General features: G+C 42.5%; 1 protein-coding gene across 3 annotated transcripts; it reads left to right on the top strand.

Moving 5' to 3' along the window:
- The first annotated feature begins 215 nt into the window (after window positions 1-215).
- Window positions 216-12,867, top strand: carmil1 (capping protein regulator and myosin 1 linker 1). Of its 3 annotated transcripts, XM_087787210.1 has the most exons (39): window positions 217-355; window positions 419-508; window positions 1,485-1,582; window positions 2,644-2,694; window positions 4,171-4,230; window positions 4,306-4,427; window positions 4,530-4,624; window positions 4,692-4,762; window positions 4,828-4,901; window positions 5,049-5,124; window positions 5,199-5,287; window positions 5,363-5,457; window positions 5,529-5,615; window positions 5,691-5,794; window positions 5,882-5,959; window positions 6,497-6,573; window positions 6,744-6,848; window positions 6,930-6,999; window positions 7,106-7,187; window positions 7,273-7,372; window positions 7,451-7,505; window positions 7,631-7,803; window positions 7,860-7,928; window positions 7,998-8,091; window positions 8,185-8,283; window positions 8,361-8,489; window positions 8,571-8,693; window positions 8,785-8,960; window positions 9,063-9,150; window positions 9,376-9,495; window positions 9,604-9,667; window positions 9,775-10,040; window positions 10,112-10,227; window positions 10,343-10,775; window positions 10,895-10,928; window positions 11,207-11,365; window positions 11,668-11,802; window positions 12,109-12,240; window positions 12,327-12,867. In XM_087787210.1, exons 2-39 carry the CDS (start codon window positions 475-477, stop codon window positions 12,425-12,427), a joined length of 4,134 nt encoding a protein of 1,377 aa, XP_087643336.1. In that variant the 5' UTR covers window positions 217-355; window positions 419-474; the 3' UTR covers window positions 12,428-12,867. The 3 variants fall into 3 exon arrangements, with proteins under 3 accessions (XP_087643335.1, XP_087643336.1, XP_087643337.1); XM_087787209.1 differs by having other exon boundaries at window positions 216-508; XM_087787211.1 differs by lacking the exons at window positions 217-355; window positions 419-508; window positions 1,485-1,582; window positions 2,644-2,694; window positions 4,171-4,230 and having other exon boundaries at window positions 4,303-4,431.
- The last annotated feature ends 1,868 nt before the right edge of the window (window positions 12,868-14,735 follow it).

Here is a 14,735-nt window from a genome sequence, read left to right as displayed (position 1 = left end):
ATGGACAGAATATAAACAAACAACAAAACACGGAACAAATATTTGTTATTGTTATTTGTCATTTGTTAGATTTCAAAACTTGTTAAAAACTAAAACATAGAGGTGAAACCGTTTTGTGAACAAGTTCCTTAAGAGGCCACTAGGGGTCAGCGTCTGACAAATGTTTCGCTCTCAAGTTTGTGTTTTCCTATTTTTTCAACAGAGGGAGATTCTCTACTTTTTTTTCTGACTGACGAGAAGAAACGTTTCTGTGTTCGCTGAGATTTTTCCTTTTTTTTACTCCTGAAGTGTGACTACTCCGCTCTCCAGGGTCAATGAAAGTTCGGGCGGTCCCGGTACCTGTAGGTGTCGACAGGTAGCCAACGACATACACCTTTTTTTTTTCTTTTTTTTTTTTTTACCGTGTTTCCTGCGGCAGGAGCTTCAGCAGCGGCGGGGTTTCTCCTCTGGTTTTTCCTCCTTTTTCCCGGAGAAATGTCGGAGGAAAAGTTTGACCCAGAGCTGCACGGTAAGATCCGACAAGTCCGGCAGAGATAAGAAAAGAGAAAAATAACTTTTCTTAAACTCCCCTCGGAGCTGATAGACAGATGAAAAGCTGAGAGTGTCTGCGGGAATAACAGTGCAGATAACAGGAAACCATTTTGACGTTTGTTGGAGTACTTTGTAGCCATGTGAACAACTTTTGTTTCTAGTTGAGATTCTCACAAAGCTTTGGTTTATTAATTGATTCTACAGATTTGTGAATCGCACATGAATATTGGTTTGTAGTTTTGGTGCAGTTTCTCTGCCCTCAGGCTTCCCAACTCTTCCTGGTCTGGAATCGGGGAGAAGGGGGGGGGGGGGGCGTGTCTTGTGAAATTCCTTAGGAGTGTGAAGTTTGATCTGGAGTCTAGATGGGAAGCAGGAAGTTGGTTTGTGATCAGATTTGTTTCCACATTTATAGGCATTATAAATATTGCAGTGCTTCAGTGTCACAGTGTTGCTGACAATTCAAACTTTCTGTGATTCAGAACATTCCACCCACAGTGTCCTTATTTTCCATATTGTGTTATGCTTATCATATTGGGAAAGCCTGGAGGGAAGACCAGTCAGTGTGAAACTTAAGGAATTGTCTTGTGTAGGAGGTTGCGCATGAAGGCCCGTTGTGATCTGGGATCATGGGAAAGGACCTTCAAGGCGGTCTTCCTCGTGGTCAGTACCAGTAGATGTTTGATGTAATGACGTTTTATCTTCTTCTGGTGGTTCAGACGTCAGTTGGTTAGGATCCAAACTCTTTTGGTGCACAATCAATTCTTCTTATTTGATTTTCAAACTATCAGACAACTTAATATTAACCATAGATGTTTTGACCCCTTGGCCCTAAATTTATTTCCACCTGTCATCATGGGTTAGTGGACCATTACAAATTACCAAGCAAAGTTCTATTCCATATCCTGCCCTCCACTGACTTTTACTCTACGCTTGCATGTGTCCTTTATTTTTAGAAAGTGTTCGGGAGGCAGTGGGCTTTAACCTGAAGCTCATCTTGAGGCGGAAAGTCCAGCTAGAGGTCAAAGCTGACAAGCTGGAGAACAGAGTTCTGGTAAGTAAAGAGAATGCACCATGTCTCTCAGAGCTGATACATTGGAGTTTGAGGTGCTCCACTAAAAAAGACAAACTCATGGGTGGTTGGAATAAGTTTCCACAAAAAGAAGGTGACAGTTTCTCCTGAAAGGGTTGATGAGCTCAGTCAACCAAAAGTGACTTGGTGTAGAGCTTTGGCTTATTAAGGTAGACAGTTAAGTATCAGAGTGTCGCATTGTCCTCTTCCTTTACCTGTTCACAGAGAGCTGGGGAGACGCCCAGAACCAGGTGAAGGGTGATGTTCATTGTTTAGATGGGGGGCCATCTAGGGAGGACCCTCAGGTAGATCCAGGATTAGGTGATACTTGGTAATCTCTGAAGTACCTTCAGACAGAAGTAAAATGAAGAAAACGTATGCTTCCTGGAAATAGTTCCTCTTAAGTATACTCTTTTGGAGGTGATTATGATAATTTTTGGAAAATAGCTAAGAAGGTTCTGACCCAGGTATTGTTTGGACATGCTAAGAATTTTAAGGGTTATCATGTTCCCTCCTGTCGTCGACCGTCACTGGCCATGCTGCCCCCTGCTGTCCAGGAAGAGTCATGCTGCACATTAAACTGACATACCAGCCCTGTTAGGACTTGACTGAACACAAACACACACACACGAACGTACACACACAGGCAGACAAACACACTCACTCCAAACATTGTTGGGTCAGAACTTCAGGAAGTGGAGGATCTGGAGAGAGTGAGATAACGACTAAAAAAACAAAATTCCTCATTTTACCAGCATAGAGGGAGCAGATCATGTGATCTGTGTGAAATGGTAAATAATCCTGCATCACCTTGAAAACTAGATGGTTTTAGTTTGGAGGGAAGTGTTTTCCTGAAATTTGTTTTTTGAGATTTATCTTTTATAACCCACTAATTAAAATATGAACACAACAAATGATAGATACATGAAAGTTTCTTTGACGGGTCAAAGGTTAAGGTATTGATGATTTTAGATCATGAAATGCTGAACATTTTACTTCATTACTTGGATCTTAACTTGCTTTTTGACTTTGACTGTCTTTAGGCTCTGACATCACACAGAGTTTTTCTGCTGACTGCACGAATTCCCTCTAAGGTGAGTGTGTATTGGTTTCTGTGGTGTGTATGTCTGTTTTTAAGCATGTGACAATGATGGGGTGTAAGCTGTATGATTCACCTTCTTAAACATAGGGGGTAAAACTTTGAGCTGTGAGGCAATTATGGCTTGTATTGTTATTATATTACGCTCACAAGATTAATACCTAATGACTCCTAGATCTCGCCTGCTGGTATTATATTACGCATGTACAGCTGACTGCAGACCCGCACCAGAAGTGGTTATTTTTGTCTCATGGAAAATAGAAGTAATGAAAATCCTTCAGACGACTCGCACAAAAAAAGCAAAGGCCGAATTTTCCATGAGCTACATGTGACTAAAATAGGAACTTTATTATTCATATACAATACGTATTATGACGTGGACCATTAAGGCAGGAATTCAATGATTCAAATAAAGTGCATCTGATTAATTTATAAAATAGACTTAAGTTTAACAGCCAGGGAAATATCTGGCTGGAACACCTAATAGATCTGGTTAAGCGTTGTATCAGAACATTGTTTTAACCTTGTTTACCTATTTTTTATATGATTAGATACCCTAACCTTTGATTGGTGTCCATTCCTGACAGCGACAGACTTTAATGAGGGGTATTCTAGGCGTGTCCATAGATAGACCAAAGTAGCATCCGCAAGACCATGTCCCATGATGAGCCAAGAAAAACTTGGTATTTCCCTCGCAGAATAGCTGAAGGAGTTCATTGGGAGCTGTGATAAGCTTGATAAAATAACAGATGGATGTATGGATAATTCAAAAAGAAAGTTAAATCTAGGTGCACAGATTTGAAGTGATTGTAACTTGATGTTACGCCATCATATATTGACTAAGATCTTGCTACACCTTTAAATCATGTCAACACCCTTGTGTTGGCTAAGATATCACTCTTGTAACACTTGAAGTAACAATGTCACTACTGTAGTTGAATATTTAAGTAATGACATTACTGACTTTACACATCTAGGTGTCGTGGCCTAGATACTGGTTGACTCAACTTTGGTATAATATATAATATACATGAAACAAAGCAGTTTCAGTCGTGTCCACCAGCTGACAAGTCCGTGTTCTTGTCTTGACGTGTAGTCGGTACTCAGAGGTTTCTTATACAGACCTGCAGGGTGGAACACGTTCCATTGATTTTATCGCCTTCAAATGTTTTGTATCAAGAACTCCTTCAAAATTCATTAATTCAGCAGAATTTCAGGACAATCTTGAAACACAAATCGGCAGACACTCAACGGACTTCCTGGATACGGCATCATATTCAATTTCCTCTGGAGCCTGTGTGAACCTAAACATATCTGTAATGTGAGAACTTGAGTTCAAACCGAGGAGTGAAGCCAAGTCCCTGTACAAAAAAAGCAAAAACACAAAAAACTGATTGGGGGGGGGGGGTGCTCTAACTTACTCTTGTGTCTTTCTGGAGTTGAAATCGAATTCCGTTTCACTTCTCTTTAGGTAGAACATTCTGTAAACTACCTGGACCTGCAGGGAGTGAGCAGTTGCAAGAACACACTGGTACACACATTTGCACTCTCACACACAGACTCAAATCATTTCACTGATCATCTCTTTGTCGTCACACTCCCTCAGTTGGTTCTTGAGTGCGATCGAGGTCCATGGACTCTCCGGCTGGGCTCCGTGGAAGAGGTAGACGAGGTCATCGGCCAGATCGGGTTCTGTTTGCAGCGGATCTATCCCACCTCGTCACCCGTGTAGGTTTGTCAGAGTCACGGGTTCAAGTCCAGACCAAACGACTAACTTCATGTCCTCCTCTCATGTCACTCCAGTCGTAACCTGTTTCTCTCTTGTTGAAGGAAGATGATGAGGAAGTTAAGTTTGAAACCTCCAGAGAGAACCACAGTCCTCCAGAACCAGTGGGACCAGAACTCTGTGGAGCTGGGCCCTTGTGGTAAAACCAGAACGCCAAAGAATTCTGCCATCCTTGGCTGTCAGTAATGTACTGTTTGAACCTGCAGGTGGTTTCTCGCATCAGTACTGGTGTGTCTGTGACCACATGAACCTGCCCTACAGAGAGGAGGTCCAATGGGTCAGTACTCCGTATTGAATGCTGTTTTCTACGCATCGGACTCAAAGTTTCTTTTCACATACCAGGATGTGGACACCATCTATTTGACCCAGGACACGCGAGAACTGAACCTGCAGGATTTTGTCCACCTGGATACCAGGTGAATAAAAAAAATGAAAATAAATCAAGGCAACATTCATATTTGTGATCTGTTTAGTTAAGTCTTTGAAGTTTTTAATGCTCCTTTTCTAATCTAAGAATGTCTAATTTAATCCCTAAGAGTCCAGTTTGTCTCGTGTCTTCACAGAGACCTGGTTCCGATTGTTGCGGCGCTGGAGTTTAACCAGTGGTTCACCAAAATATTCAGCAAGGACTACAAGCTGGTAACTTCCAGTTCAATAACCTGATCCACTTGCCTGTAGTTACTCTCACATACTCATTGAAACATCGATTCTAGTCGACAGATGTGTGCGACCAAATCTTGCGAGTTGTGGCTCGATCTAGTCGCCTGGAGGAGTTGGTGCTGGACAACACGGGACTCAAAAGGTCAGAATCCAATTTCATCACTGACAGTTGTATCATAAGACCTTATTTTAGTACTTTTTTTTTTGTTATCTGCAGTGACTTTGCTCAAAAATTGGCTGTGGCCCTGTCTCACAATCCTGCCTCCTCGCTGCACACACTCAATCTGAGCAACAACTCACTGGAGGACAAAGGTCACACATGCTTACACATTCACACAAATATGAGTATAATTCTGAAATATTCATCAAGTGAGTGTCCGCAGGTGTTTGCGCGCTGAGCTCTCAGCTCTCCAAACTCCCGATGGGCTTGAAGCAACTCAACTTGTCGCGAACCCTCATGGCTCCTAAAGGTGGCGTCTGTGAGCCCTTACTTGACCAGTGGATTCTGCGGTTGGACTTATGGTTCCCCCCCTCATGTCTTTCAGGTGTCAACAGTCTGTGTAACTCAATGGCTTCTAACCCGGCCCTTGCAACCTCGCTCACTCACCTGGACCTCTCGGGAAACTCGCTAAGAGGAGACGACCTGCTGGTACTCAGACATGTCCTAAAACTATAACTACTGGTTTAGTTGAGAATACGTTTGTATTTTTTTTACACATGTGTTTTTTCTTTACAGCATCTTCACAACTTCCTCAGTCACTCTAACTGTCTGGAGATTCTGAATCTGTCCCACACTGACTGTTCTTTTGAGCAGGTGATGCACACATACAATAAAATCAACATTCTTAAAGTCTCAGGTTCTACAGTCATACCTTCTTTCATAAAAAAAATCTTGAATGAATTCAATGTACAATACGATAACCCTTGAACTCCAACAATTACACACAGATTGGTATTGCTGTAGAATTTCTACAAAATGTATCATGGATATATTTTTATTTAACCTTTTTTTAACCTTTTGTTTCAAAACAAGTCACATTGGCATGAACTGATATCATCAGTACTTAGTTTTCTAATGTGTACATGTGTTCATATGAAAACAGACAAAAGCATCTAGATTTTATAATTTAGAAATTCACCATGTTCTTTTTTTCGCTGGTGTGTTAGGAATAAGCAGCCTTTACCATTCTGTATCAACAGCACATCCTAACTAATCTTTTAAATGAATTTAAAATCACTTTCTGAATCAATTTTAAACTCCATTAGCACTCCTCACAAATGCCATATATTGTTGTTAAACTTGCGATTTCAGTTTAATGATGTCATAACTGATGGTAGGTTTGTGTTGCAGGTGACTGCATCTCTGCTGAAAGGATCTTTGAAACATCTTTGTGTCCTCAACATGTCCAAGACTCACTACTCCCACAGGTCAGGAGACCCAGATCAATCCTATTATTAATTCACCTCCAGCCTGTGCATATGTAAACTTGTAACTTAAAAAATGTGAATGACATGCTCCACTTGAACTTCAGTAATCTCTGGAGAAATTTTAAAACTTTTAGTTTCAGTTTAAACTCATGTCAGAATCTCTCTTTCAGGAAATCTAAAGAGATACATCCTTCCTTCAAGCAATTCTTTAGTGCTGCTCAGTCTTTGAGTTCTGTTGTGCTGTCCGGAACAAAGCTACCCCTCGAGGCTCTGAAGTAAACACACAAAGACTTCTTTGATGTCTACATGTAAGAGTTCAGTAAATAAAAGAGTGACAACCCTTCTTGTGTCTGCAGAGCTCTTCTGTTGGGACTGGGCTGTAACCCAAACCTCAGCGACGTTTCTCTGGACCTTAGCAGCTGTGAGGTAGAACCAGTTTGATAAACTGATAAATATTTCATCACATTCCATATTTATTCCTAAAACACTTAAAATAAACAACAAAGTAAACTAAACTGGCCATCACCTGCAGCTTCGATCAGCTGGGTCCCAGGTTCTGGAGGGATGCATCGCTGAGAACCCAAACATCTCTAGTCTGGACATTTCTGACAATGGTTCGTTCAAATGCCACAGGAATTTAGAGAAGCAATCAAACGCGTGTGGTTTTAGAAGCTCAACTGATGATGATATTTCCTCCAGGGTTGGACCTGGATCTCACCACCCTTCTGGTCTGGCTGGCTAAGAACCGCTCCATCAGACACCTGTCCCTCGGGAAAAACTTTCACAACATCAAGTCCAAGTGAGTCAAAACATTTTTTTTCACGAGGATCAGTTTATATGACATAACACAACATATTTCCCCCAAAATTGTTGGCAGAAACGTTGCTCCTGTTCTGGACAACCTGGTCCACATGATTCAAGAAGAAGAATCTGTGAGTCGTCTTTTTTTTAAAGTATAACTTTAAGACAAAAACAGAAAAGGGGAACCAGCTGATGTTTTAATTATTTTGCTGCAATCAAATCCAAAGACTTACCCTTGCTCTTTATGGTCCTACAGCCATTGACTTCTCTGTCTCTTGCTGACTCCAAACTGAAGTCTGACCTTTCCATTATCCTCAATGCTCTGGGAAGCAACACATCCTTGACCAAACTGGACATCAGTGGGAACTCCATGGGGGACATGGGAGCCAAGATGCTGGCCAAAGCTCTGCAGATAAACACCAAACTCAGGTGAGAATTATCTGCGACACTTGGACAGAACTTTGCTTGAACTCTGTTGCCTGCAGGACGGTATTATGGGACAGAAACAACGTGAGTCCTCAGGGTCTGCAGGACGTGGCTGCTGCTCTAGAGAAGTCAGTATCACCTCGAAAATGATTTCCAAATAATTCAGATTCTAAACATTCTCTTCATTGATCCATTAGGAATTTTACCATCAGGTTCATGCCTGTTCCGATAGTTGACGCTGCCCAGGCTCTAAAGACAAACCCAGAGAAGACGGAGGATGCGCTGCTGAAGGTCTACATCTTTTTTCATTACTAGACCATAGATGCTAGAAACGCTGCTGCAGACCCAATGACTGGCAAATGTATGCATTTAATTGTGTTACAGATGGGTCAGTTCATGCTCCGGAATCATGAAACCCGAAAGTATCTGCAAGAGCAGGCGTATCGACTGCAGCAGGGAATCGTCACCAGCACAACACAGCAGGCAGGAGCTTCTACTGAGCTCTCTTCCACAAACCTATGTCAGTGACCTGATCTCCGACCTCTTTGTGCTCCCTCCAGATGGTAGACACTATGTGTGTGAAGGTCCAGGACCACCTGAACTCTCTGAGGTTCAATAAGACTAGCTCGATTCAGGAGGACGTGAAGATTGCTGAGAACTTCATGAAGGATGCCCGGAACTCCAAAACGGTGAGCATGGACAGGAAGAAGAAAACAGATGGACAGGTTATAATAAAGTTGGTGTTCTGACCAGTCTTGTTTGCTCTTCAGCTGCTCCCGCACCTGTACCACCTAAAATCTGGGTCATCGGGGGAAACCTGTGTCGGGGCAATCCAGGACAAACTGGAGTCAATGGCGGGTGAAGTGTCTGCAGTCCTGGACCAGCAACTGCAGGTTTACTTCACCACCAGACCACAAGAGTCTGCATCCGCAGCTCAGGATTCTGGTTTTAAAAACAGGGTTTTTCTGTGTCTTCTTCCTCCAGTCCATGCTGGTGTCCATGCTGGACTCGGCTGAGGGTCTGTGTCCTCATGTGATGACGAGGAAGGACCTGCGGCCGGACCTATTGAAGGCGTCATCCGGTAGACTGAATGTTCCGCAAAGCTTTATCAAGTCCACTCTGCTGGAGCAGTCAGCTGTCGACATCATCAACAAGATCAGGTCAAATTTTCAACTTTACAAAACTTAAATGTTTGATGATTCAGTATAACTTCGGTTGAGTGTTCCAACTAGAATCACACGACGTTATCTTTCTTTCAACAGTGAGGTGAAACTCAGTGTCGCCTCCTTTTTGTCCGATCGAATCGTCGACGAGATTCTGGAATCTTTGTCCCGATCCCAAAACACGCTGGTGAGACTCCTGCTGCTCCTCCCTATGCTGACATCTCACCTTCTTCTGTTGAGAGATCCCTCCTCATCTCTTCTCCTTCTTATTTTCTTGTTTACTCCCCTCACCTCATGCATACTTTCTTATTTTCCTTCTCTCTATCGCTACCCTCTCTTCCCCTTTCCTTTTTTCCTTGCATCTTCACCTCCTTTTCCTTTTACTGACCTCCTTCTTTCATTCCTTAACCAGGCGGAACATGTTATCAGGAAGAGCCAACCTCTGCTGCACCAGGATACCCCAAAGGAGACAGAAGTTCTGGACGAGACTTTGTTAGAGCCTGAGGAGGTGAACAACATGGCCTCCAACATGGTCAGTGATGTTACAAGTCTGATTAACTTATAGATTTTAGGTGTACTGTGCTGGTGATTAATGGGAGGTTGTGAATTTGTAGCTGTTAAAATATTTTTTCTTTTCAAGATGACAAAGTCTAAGAGAAAGAGCATTTTGGTTCGGATGCTGCGTCCTGTTTCCGTGGCTTTTGGTCAGTGATAGAAACACACACACACACACACACACGCACACACACACAGGCCTACCTTAGACAGTCCTTCGCTAATTATCTCTCTTCATTTTTTTTTGGTTGACCAGAGGTGGAGTTTGACCTAGACAAAGCTCTAGAAGAAGTTCCGATACATGTAGAGGATCCTCCTCCTCCTCCCCGGACCTCACAGTTCTGGGACCGCCTGTCAACCCATTTCAGCGACCCGCTTCCTCCTCCCCCGACCCCTCCAACTTCAGTTTCAGAACCAAGTCCACCTTTGCCAGAGCTGCCTGTGCTGGAGCACAGAGTTCTGGAGAATCACACTAAGTTTCGGCCCAAGCCAAAGAAGAGGACTCAACCCAGCCGACCACGTGTAGGTTCTGGACCTGCACAAGAGGATGGACAATGGAATGTCTTGGTATTTAATTGTTGTTTACTGTCCAGAGGGGGGCACCCAGCAGCTCCACACCACAGGAGGGAGATCAACAGAGCCTCATGGGAAGACTGGATGAAGGTCTGGAGGACTTCTTTGGTAGGAAAGTCATCAAACTTAGTTTCAAGTAAGTCCCTGTCCAAGATGGTAATGCTTTCTACAGTGTGGTGTGAAAAACATTTGGTTTCAGTGAAATCTAAACAGGAAGTGACCTCAACAGTTGTCACTACTTTTGCTTCCAGGCGCTCTGTCACCAGAACCTCGTCTTCAAACACACAAGAAACTTCAGAGAAGAAACGGGAGTCCAGGAAAAGCGGATTCTTTAACCTTCTCAAGTCTCGAGCTTCACGTTCAGAGAAGAGCCAAGGAGCGACGAATGTGGCCCGACCAGTCTCCCCCATTTCCCCGGTCAGGAGTGCAACCAAGGAGGTGAGACCGACATCGCCTCCTGCTGATGCCACATTAGAACTGCGGTCGGAGGCGCCCAGATCTCCTTTGGACTCTGACGTGGAAACGGTAGAGGCAGGTGAGCCTGAGGAGGAGTACTCAGAGAGGACTGAGGAGAAGAGTGAGGAAGACAATCCTCCTGTGCCCCATCATATGGGGGTTCCTGTCCTGGGTATGGATCTGCTGGCAGAGATGAAGGCCAGGCAAGAGAAGATGGCAGCGCAGAAGGTGAGCTTGCCTCCTTTGGATACAAGAGTTCCTAATGTTAAAAAGAAAAATAGTAAAAGAGCCCTCTTTACTTTCTCTTAACTCTCTAGTCTTGATAATGTATCACATTTCTGTTTCAGAGTGAAGCTCCACAAACTTCGGATGGATCAACAGGTAAGGGAAAGGTCTTAGTTTGATGTTTGATATTATGTGATGTTCATCTCTTTTTGGCGAGAACCTGTTTTTGTTTGTTGGGCCTTCTGGGTCTCTCCGACTTGTTTGCCCAGTTCCCTTTCCACCATTTACTGTCTCTTGTTAATGGCATCCTTGGGAGTCTAACTCATATTTGCTACTCATCTTATTGTCTAGTTTGGAACCGCCATCTGCCTGAAAGCTACTGAAAACTTCATACTGGTTGGCCTAATTTTCTCTTGGTTATTGTTTTACACCAGACACTGGGGAGAACCGTCCAGAACCAGCCCCAAGGACCAAAGCTCCCTCCGTCAGTCCTAGACCACTGTCGGTATCTAAATCACCGGTGTCCCCAACGACGTCTGAACCTCCTCTACTTCAGACGGATCCAGTAGGAATCGGCAGCTGCTGCCCTAGTGGTACAAAGCATAATGACTTTTAAAATTGACTTAATCCAGACAAACCTTTGCTGCCAACTAAATCTGACACAAAAACTTAAATTCATACCATTTGCTTCATGATAAAATGATAAATGTGTGTACACCTTGTGATTCAGTTTCAAGTTTTATAAATGTTTTATAACTTAAAAAAAACGTATTAATTACAATTTAGCAACGCTTTACTGAAGCTAACATATGCTAACTCACGCTAACTCATGCTAACAAAGCTTATAATACCAAGAAAAAGCACCAACCTTCACCCGTGACTCCTCTCGCCACAGACGTCTCATCCGAGTCCCTGACGGATGTCACCGCTATTACGCCGCCACTTCCTGCTCCTCGCCTGAAGAGGTCGCCGTCGGAGCAGGAGAGAGAAAGCGCTAGCATTAGCTCGGACGTCGTTTCACCGCTGGATGGTTGGTCACCACAATTACTCAAATAACACAATCGAAACATGGAACTTGAAGCTTAACGACACATGCAGACGTATTTATATGTCTAGTTTTCTACCTAAAATGAATTTTTAGAACATAAATCATCAGAACACCAATTGTTAAACCTTTACGACAAAGGTGTTTGGAGTTTGGAGGAGGATCTAGTGTATTATGATAATTTAAATCTATTATTTACTGGCCTTTATTGCATTTGAGACACATATTTAATCATGTTTTGAGTAATATCACATATTTATATTTTGAGTTTTCATGGTCTCTTCTTCACAGATGAGTCGACTGAGACGGAGATCTTTCAGCACGAGGATTGTGGTGGTCGGTCGTCATCTCTGAAAATCCCCAGCAGACGTTCATCTGAAATGGACGACGAACGGGAAAGAGCAAAGTCGCTTCCAGCTAGTGGTCAGAGCTTCTAACAAGCACAATTTCAAAACACCTTGCCATGTTCAAATTCCCACTTTTTCATTTTGATAATTTCCACATTTTAGTTTCATCTCCATCTGACATCGGTCCAGCTGAAGATCTTGTGAATCTTACTGGCCACGTGGAGTCGAACTACATTTCCGATGAAGACGACGAGGAACATTGAAGCTTTGACGACGTCAACCTTTCTCTGCTGACTCATGATTTCAACCCTTTGTTGTCGACGATACCTTGACAGCGAACCCCCTTCAACTATGTTCAGTTGTCAGGTTCTGATCCAGTTAACAACTGCTCAACGAGTCCACTTAACATTTCATGTTGATTCTTCAACAACAGAACTGAATTTAAAACTTTTATAAAAGAGGCATGATTTGAAATATTTTAAATAATATAAATACAGTTCTATGTTTGTCCATTTTGTTACTCACCAAACACTGACACACGTGTAATCTTCTATTTTCTACAGTATAGGTGTAGCGGGTTTAGAGTTTCCTCGGTGACGGTTGGAAAATATTTTTAGGGCCAAAGAAAATGCGTATCCAAGATGTAAGTTTCAGATTTCAAAAGATGTAAATGTGTCAGCCGAATAATAAACCTGCATAAGAATGTGTGTGTCAACTGATGGTCCTCTATTATTTCAATGCTGAAAATAGGTCATGAAGAAAACACATGCACCAGAATTTTTTTTTTCAAAAGGTCGGAAAAAATATTAAAGGTTTTACATTAAACTTCTTTTATATATACAGTATATATACAGTGCCTTGCGAAAGTATTCGGCCCCCTTGAACCTTTCAACATTTCGCCACATTTCAGGCTTCAAACATAAAGATATAAAATTTAATTTTTTTGTCATGAATCAACAACAAGTGGGACACAATCGTGAAGTGGAACGAAATTTATTGGATAATTTAAACTTTTTTAACAAATAAAAAACTGAAAAGTGGGGCGTGCAATATTATTCGGCCTTTACTTTCAGTGCAGCAAACTCACTCCAGAAGTTCAGTGAGGATCTTTGAATGATCCAATGTTGTCCTAAATGACTGATGATGATAAATAGAATGCACCTGTGTGTAATCAAGTCTGTATAAATGCACCTGCTCTTTGATAGTCTCAGGCTTCTGTTTAAAGCGCAGAGAGAACCATGAAGACAAAGGAACACACCAGGCAGGTCCGAGATACTGTTGTGGAGAAGTTTAAAGCCGGATTTGGATACAAAAAGATTTCCCAAGCTTTAAACATCTCAAGGAGCACTGTGCAAGCAATTTTATTGAAATGGAAGGAGTATCAGACCACTGCAAATCTACCAAGACCCGGCCGTCCCTCCAAACTTTCATCTCAAACAAGGAGAAGACTGATCAGAGATGCAGCCAAGAGGCCCATGATCACTCTGGATGAACTGCAGATAACTACAGCTGAGGTGGGAGAGTCTGACCATAGGACAACAATCAGTCGTGCACTGCACAAATCTGGCCTTTATGGAAGAGTGGCAAGAAGAAAGTAATTTCTCAAAGATATCCATAAAAAGTCTCGTTTAAAGTTTGCCACAAGCCACCTGGGAGACACACCAAACATGTGGAAGAAGGTGCTCTGGTCAGATGAAACCAAAATCGAACTTTTTGGCCACAATGCAAAACGATATGTTTGGCGTAAAAGCAACACAGCTCATCACCTTGAACACACCATCCCCACTGTCAAATATGGTGGTGGCAGCATCATGGTTTGGGCCTGCTTTTCTTCAGCAGGGACAGGGAAGATGGATGGAGCCAAATACAGGACCATTCTGGAAGAAAACCTGTTGGAGTCTGCAAAAGACCTGAGACTGGGACGGAGATTTATCTTCCAACAGGACAATGATCCAAAACATAAAGCCAAATCTACAATGGAATGGTTCACAAATAGACGTATCCAGGTGTTAGAATGGCCAAGTCAAAGTCCAGACCTGAATCCAATCGAGAATCTGTGGAAAGAGCTGAAGACTGCTGTTCACAAACGCTCTCCATCCAACCTCACTGAGCTCGAGCTGTTTTGCAAGGAAGAATGGGCAAGAATTCCAGTCTCTCGATGTGCAAAACTGATAGAGACATACCCCAAGCGACTTGCAGCTGTAATTGCAGCAAAAGGTGGCACTACAAAGTATTAGCGCAAGGGGGCCGAATAATATTGCACGCCCCACTTTTCAGTTTTTTATTTGTTAAAGTTTAAATTATCCAATAAATTTCGTTCCACTTCACGATTGTGTCCCACTTGTTGTTGGTTCTTGACAAAAAATTAAAATTGTATATCTTTGTTTGAAGCCTGAAATGTGGCGAAATGTTGAAAGGTTCAAGGGGGCCGAATACTTTCGCAAGGCACTGTATATGTGACAAACATGTGGATGTCTGTTCTGATTAGTTGTATAAACGGTTACAATTTCTTACGGTCTGATGTATATTGCAATATGGTCGTAGGTAAAAAAAAAAAAAAAATACTGGATA

This window comes from Callionymus lyra, chromosome 3, assembly GCF_982586985.1.
Source record: "Callionymus lyra chromosome 3, fCalLyr1.hap1.1, whole genome shotgun sequence".
Taxonomy (NCBI): domain Eukaryota; kingdom Metazoa; phylum Chordata; class Actinopteri; order Syngnathiformes; family Callionymidae; genus Callionymus; species Callionymus lyra.
The sequence above is the reverse complement of the archived record's forward strand: the minus strand, read 5'-3'. Positions and strand labels throughout refer to the sequence as shown.

Coding starts and splice junctions, on each gene's coding strand:
- carmil1 (XM_087787209.1), top strand. CDS start 475: ATGTCGGAGGAAAAGTTTGACCCAGAGCTGCACG. Junction 5,288..5,362: donor GACAACACGGGACTCAAAAG/GTCAGAATCCAA, acceptor TGTTATCTGCAG/TGACTTTGCTCAAAAATTGG. Junction 9,151..9,375: donor CCCGATCCCAAAACACGCTG/GTGAGACTCCTG, acceptor TTCCTTAACCAG/GCGGAACATGTTATCAGGAA.